Source organism: Lynx canadensis, chromosome B1 (assembly GCF_007474595.2).
Source record: "Lynx canadensis isolate LIC74 chromosome B1, mLynCan4.pri.v2, whole genome shotgun sequence".
Taxonomy (NCBI): Eukaryota; Metazoa; Chordata; class Mammalia; order Carnivora; family Felidae; genus Lynx; species Lynx canadensis.
In genome coordinates, this window is record NC_044306.2 from 85,595,431 (window position 1) to 85,602,343 (window position 6,913).

At 43.7% G+C, this 6,913-nt stretch overlaps 1 protein-coding gene across 1 annotated transcript in view; it reads left to right on the forward strand.

Moving 5' to 3' along the window:
- The window catches only part of RNF150 (ring finger protein 150), a 259,010-nt gene extending 255,768 nt beyond the window's left edge, over positions 1-3,242 (forward strand). The window contains exon 7 of the mRNA XM_030313019.1: positions 133-3,242. Within this exon, the coding sequence (XP_030168879.1) occupies positions 133-251 (119 nt within the window). The 3' untranslated portion in view covers positions 252-3,242. The remainder of the gene's footprint in view (positions 1-132) is intronic.
- Positions 3,243-6,913: the final 3,671 nt, after the last annotated feature.

A 6,913-nucleotide genomic window follows, 5' to 3' on the forward strand; every position in this document is an offset into this window, starting at 1 on the left:
TCTCTGTCTCAAAAATAAATACGTTAAAAAAAATTTTTTTTTAATTAAAAAAAAAAAGACAATTGTATTCAACTTGCCAGCATCCAAAAACATAGTTCCATGTTCACCATGAACTCTGCTTTCTCCTCCCAGGCGAGCAGGAGCCAGCTGTAAGCAGTGATTCTGACATCTCGCTGATTATGGCAATGGAAGTTGGACTGTCTGATGTAGAACTTTCCACTGACCAAGACTGCGAAGAGGTGAAGTCTTGAAATGATAGACGTAGAACAAGGGGATGGTAGGACCCAAGGGGAAGGAAGGGAGGAGCCTCAAGACTTGGACCAGGCAGACACCCCTCCAGAACACCTTGGTAGCTCCACTGTGCGCCACTCAAGAATGGTAACGAGAGCAATATCCAAAGTCACGTCAATCAGGATGCCGTTTCTCCGTCTGTGCAACAGCCCATGGCCTTGGCAGCTTGGAAGATGAAAGCTGATTTTTCCTCCCGTGTCCTTGCAGACACACACTTCAGGAGCTCCCAAAACACACAGAAAGGACACATGTAGGGCTTCTTAGTTTCATTTCCATTTTTTTCCAGGTCTTGTTTTACTGGTTTTGGAATGTTGTGGGATTTCTTTGACAGTTTCTTTTTAAGACTTGTGTAGTTTACATTATGTCCACTCCTTTGGTTTCCTCCAGCTTTTGTAGAGAGTTCTGTTTAGAAGCACCAGTTCCTGCTATGATCAGTTCGTACGCCATCTCTGAGATTAATGGCCTTGACCTCTCAGCATGAAGTGTGCATGGCTTTGGGAAGTGCCTCAGCACCCTGAAACAGTCTAAGGCCAGCTCTCATTAAGAATCCAAATTCTTTTAAGTGGATCTTCAAAATCCTAGCCGCCAGAGACCCCAACCCTGAGCTCTGAATCCACTGAGGCTACTATTTGCTATTTTCATCTACATCATGCTGGCTTCCACTTACCAGGCTCTGTTAACGGCCCACGTGACATGCGAAGGAAGCTCTAGGGAGGCACTTGATTCTGCCTGGATTTCACAGTCTTTGGAGGAAACTCCAAACTCAGAAGTCCCCTTCAGGGCAGCAGCGCCATTCTTCATGACTGTAGGGCTTGTAACTGGAACTGCAAGCCTAGTGTTAAGACCAGATACCACATACTCTTCCCCAAAGCAAAATGTCTGTTATATTGGTCTCCCCAAGGCTAGAACAGTCTTTTGTTACCTCCACAAGTGGCTCCTGCAGGAGACGGAGGCTTCAGAAGAGATCCAATCATCTTTGAGCCCAGTGTCCAACACAGTGGGGGTTGCAGTAGCACCTAGCCTTTACCTTAATTCCAACGCACTTCTGTTGCACCTCGCCAGACCTCAAGGAAGGGTTCAGGTGAATCCTTAGCAGGTAGCTTTCCAGGGCTCCCTGAGTATATGTAAATACCAATTGAGGAGGGACACGTCACTTGAAAAACCATTTGATCTAAAAAGTACAGCATGGGAATTTGCTAACCAGGCTTCTCCTGATGGAGAGAGACAAAGTGGGAAAGGAAAAGAGGTATCAAATCAATACTAAAACCCACCGGTGTTTTTAAACTCTTTATGTTTTTATTCTTTTTTTGTAACTATGACAGAGATGTGCTATTTTTTCAGTGGGCAATTTTGTAATACGTTTCGACTATCCATATGCATAGATGACTAAGGGAGTGAATGCTTTCCCTGGACAATCACAGGTCACCTCATCCTCTGTAAGAAGGCCTGCGGCTGCGTGGGTTACTAAGAAAGAAGCTTTCTTCACTGAGTTATTTATGTATTTGATGAGGCTTTCTCACCTCATTACACAAACACTCATCCAAAAACAGGAATTTGGTTGTGCCGTGAATCCCTGCTGCCTGCTGAAACATAGAGTGTATGTCAGGGGGACCACTGGTTGCTTTTGTCTCACCATCTTTAACGATTTCCTATTTGATGCTCTCTAAGTAGGCAGCAAGGCAAGGAAAGTGATTACCACCTTCAGAAATGTCACCTCTCCCTGGGCGCCTAACACTTCCTGTAATGAAATCTGGTGTCCGTGTGCGAAGGCAGGCAGGGAGGGACGAAGACAGCACTGAATGGAGCGTCAAGAGTCCTAGATGAGCCACCTGCTTATTGGGCCTCATCTTTTCCATCTGTGAAATGAAGGAGTTTAACACGGTGATGCCCAAGGCTCCTTCTGGCCTTTAGAACACTAATGAGCTTTTTGCCAGGGGGATCTGGTTTTTTGAGATGGCCATGACAGATAGCTGACTTCGTTCAGGTTAGGGAGGCACTGACTTGACACGTAACCTGCCCTAATGGCTTTTGGGACTCAGCATTCCTGCATTGCTGAGAATGAATAGCTAAATGATTGAAGTTTTAAGTCCAAGGAGTGGTTTTGGTTTGCCTTATGTTAAAGCTGCTGTTAGTCAGAGTTTGTCATCTCTGGATACCTTCAAATCCTAGTTCTCGGTATGGAATTCTTCATCTCAAAGTGTTGCTTTTTCTTGGCCGGCTAGAGCTGCATCGTGTATCCTCCTCCATTCAGCTCGGCCTGAAACACATTTTGGTATTAACTTAAGTCAAGTGGAATTAGAAGGATAATTCAACAGCAAAGGAACGATCTACATTGTATTCCATGCCCAGGAGAGAAAATGCCTCTTGGATTGCATAATTCTCCCTGTGAGGAGTGTTGTCTCTTCCTGCCAGTGACTGGGTAAATCAGGAATCAGGAATTGGTTGCATATGTATGCTGTGGCTGCAGCAGCCCCTATAGAATGCTGCGTAGATAACGTAGATAACGTAGATAACGTGAGGTTCGTGACTTTACCCCAAGGAGGTTCCGCTGCAAAATCCCTGAGCCTAGGAGGCTCTCCATTTACCAAAGGTTTGTTTCTGGAGGATTTTCATGTGGCTTTGGTAGTCTAAAAAAAAAAAAAAAATTTTTTTTTTTTTAACCAGCATAGAAGGGTTTAAAAGAAATGAAAACCTTCCATAGCTTCTTCACCACCTCCCCTGCAGAGGAAATTCTGAGCTTGGAGCCCTCTAGAAGTATATGCAGACTTTATGCGTATTTAGAGATGTGCATTTTTCTGTAGCGAGTGTCCAGACCAGCGCTATCCAATAGAAATATAATGCAAGTCACATATGTAGACTTTACATTTTCTACCTGCTACGTTTGAAAAAGTACAAAGGAACAGGTCAAAATCATTTTAATAATATAATCTTTTTGTTCCAACGTGTAAAAAGTATTAATGAAATACCTTACATTCTTTTGGGTACTAAGTCCTCTAAATGCATTATGTGCTTTACACTCAAAGCACGCCTCCCCTTGGACTGGCCGCGTCTCCAGCTCTGTCCCAATAGCCACAGTTGGCCCGTGGTCTGGAGCAGAGCTGCTCCAGGATTCTCACAAGATTCCCTGACCCTCACAAAGAAGAGAAGTTAAAACCTGATTACCTCCAGAGAGAACTAGACTCCACCCAAGTTGCCTAATGAGAGGCCCAAAGATCTGTTTGTTTTGTGATCCATAAATATTCAAGCCACTCTTTTTGAAATTCCTGCTTGACCTTTCTAACCACATATTGATGTCCGTTACTGTCACTGTGACTCCTCTGACCAGTCGTTTTTGTTGTTGTTTTTTGGGTTTTTTTTTTAAGTGACACAAACCATGTGGATTTGGTGCTGCAACAAAATTGTCTCTGTCACTTCTACGACAAACCCTCAGAGGGGGAGGCGGCACTCGGGAGCGGAGAAGAATTCCAGACTCTAGTCCTCCAGCTTCACCTCAGCCCCCTCATTCTCCTGCCTCCTGATTGGCAGAAGGTCTTTTCCCAGTGCCAGTGCCCCCCTGGGGACTTGGGGGCGGGCAGGTGGGAAGTTACATAGACTCTGAGTGGCCTTATTGAGAAGAAGTCTTTGGGGTTGTGACCACCCAGCCCTATTGGGTGAATCATGACAGCTTACAACTGCCAGCTCTCAACTCAGAAGTCAGCGTCCTCTCTCACCCCAAGGCCGTGGGCAAGAAAAGTAGCATTTCCATTCCCTCAGAAAAACTGACCTCTAGGACTTGCCTCTTCTGTGTGGTGGAGCCCTTTGAGAAGAACTGAGCCCTGATCATGAATACAGCATCCGAACATTGATTTAGTCTCTGGGGATTGGTCACCCCTGAAATATTAATTCTGTCACCGAGGCAGGAAGACGGGGAGTTGGGAGAAGGCAGAAAGTGAATAGTGGAGGGGCACCTGGCTGGCTCAGTCCGTAGAGCATGCAACTCTTGATCTCGGGGTTGTGAGTTCGAGCCCCACGCTGGGTGTAGAAATTACTTAAAAACAAAATCTTTAAAAAAATATATATGATTAGTTGCAAGACTTACCTACCTATTCTGACATCACCTAGTCACGATAGTAACCATGGAGGCAAATCTCTGTCCAGAGAGGTTTTTCTGTTTGTTTTGTGTTGTTTTCAGCGTTTCCCTCATTCTGAATGTTCACGTGTCTGGGTTCAGTGCCCAGTAGCTACTTTAGTCAGTACAGGCATTCTTGCAGCTGACCTGTCTTCAGAACCAAAAAATGGTGACAGAGAGCCTAATATAAGATTCTTTCTTATTTATGAGTTATGTTTAGATGAAAATTCTTGCAGAGCATAAAAAACAAAAAGCATCTAGTTATCTGTTGAATCCATCACCTTGACTGCAAACAAACAAATCTCATTAAATCAAAACTCTTTCCAAAAACCTGAGATACAGAATCACATCCTCTTTAGAGCAAGGACCCAGCCCTCTGTGGTACTAGGGCCCCTGAGGCAACTTCCAGTAACATTTTTTTGTATGTTCTCACTTAGATTTCTTTCTCTTGTGTGTGTGTGTGTGTGTGTGTGTGTGTGTGTTTGTTTGTGTGTTTGTATCTATATCTATCTCTGGCTTTCTCTGACTGCCTCTTTCTTGTATACACACCTACATACATTCTATTCCCATCTTTCAGGACAAAAACCTCGGTGGCTTTGGATCTATCTATACAGTCATCATTATTGTGATTACCGTTGTTACTGTTGTTGGTGTTTTTCTTCTTTTTATTGTGTGGCAATGTCTATATTTGCACTTCTGATGAGGAAAACCAGTTTACTATAAAGGCAAATTAACTTCCTCCATAATGGAGTTAGCCATGTTTTCACTTCTCTTATCATTAATTTAATTGCAGACCACCTACAGCTGTTGCCTTTTTTTTCAGGCTTCCTTGCCAGAAAGGTCTCCTAGGCAAATAATGGCAAAGTCACAATTCCAGAATGCTGCGTAGATCTACCATCTTCTACCTTCAGCATTTGTGACCTTCCTAGTTCACCACAGGCCCCCAAGATTTGGACATCTTAGAAAAATGTATGGGCCGTGCTGTATCTGATGTCCATTCATGCTTCTTAATTCAGCTTCTTAGCACAAGAACTTCCTCTTCGTAAGTGATCTGAGAGGCCACTTCTTCCTTAAGACTGAAAAAGAAACAAAGAGGCCATTCTCCCAAGGTGAGGGACAAAAGTTCCTTGTGCAGTGCTCTGTGTCACAGACGTGTCATTGATGGTACTTAAAAGGAGGTGGGAATACTAGCCTGCAGAAAGTGAGAAAGAGGGTGGCAGGATATGAACATGGGTGCTCTTCCCAAGTACATGCTCATCCCCTAGGTTTAGAGCTGACCTGGTGTTTTGGGGTGTGTGTGTGTGTGTGTGTGTGTATTTTAAGGAGTTTAACACTCATGAGTTAAACACTCATGGTTGCAAAGAAGGTTGGGATTGCCTGAAAAATAAATTGTGAGAAGCAGGAATGAGTTTCTCAGCATCACTTACCTCTTCTCTTTGCCTGCTTGTCTCCCCATCTCACAACCCCAGGCCCTTTGTAACAGGAACAGTAATTTGTAAAGACCCACAGATTGGTAGCCTCACTTCCACTTTGACCCTTTTGATGGCACTAAATTATCCCAAAACTAAAGATCCTAGATTCCAGATCCTAGATACAGATCCTTAATTATCAAGCCCTTTACTTGCAAAACTTGGTTGTTCTGCAAAAAATCCAATGACGTCACTCACATCTCTCTTTATCACCCTGTGAACTATGCCTCAATCAAGTGGCTTTTTTAGGAATCTCGGTGATCAAAGACCTTTTCACCCTTATGCTACTATTGATGCTTTGCACTTACTGCAGAGCCATTCGCTCAATGGCTACCTGATAAATATGTGTTGATAATGATCAGGCAGGAATATAATCTCTCAAGAGGTCCACAGGTCTGAACAGAGCAAGAGAGAACTTCTGTAAAGAAGGTAGCTCACCTTAAGTCACCCAGAATCACTGCTTGGCAGAATGTCTGTGGTCTTGTCATCCTTACTGAAGTGAAGGGCTTGGAGAAGCAGGGAAAATGTGGGGACCATGTGTGCTGTGTAAACCAAAGACCAATCACCATCCAAATGGACACATGTTCTTCCATTGACTACTTTAATTTTCTCCTAACGTTCTCATAAGGAAAAGCAAAGGTGGGTTGCCTAGTCAGACGGAACTGTGAAACCTTAAGGGGTTCTGTCTTGCAGGCTGGTGATTGACCTTACTAAATCCAGAAATCTAAAAAGCGTATCGTGGCCTTAGTACCACACCATCTTTAAAGTCTGGTGTTTAGTCCCCTTTTCCCTCAAAAAGTTTTAGACAAAACTAGCGCTTTATGGAACTCGGAATATTCTGTTTGAGAATGTGAAGATTTTAAATAGCCAAAGAATTTTCATGTAGGAGAGTTTCTTAATTAGTGTATCCCGCGCTTTTGAAGGAAATACCAAACTATCGCCTGTACGAATAGATAGTCAAGCGGTTGAAGGACTGTCAGCGAAAGGACTTTGCAGCCTGGGTGTATGTTGGCATCAGTAGGATGTTATTGCAAGGGGGCAGGGT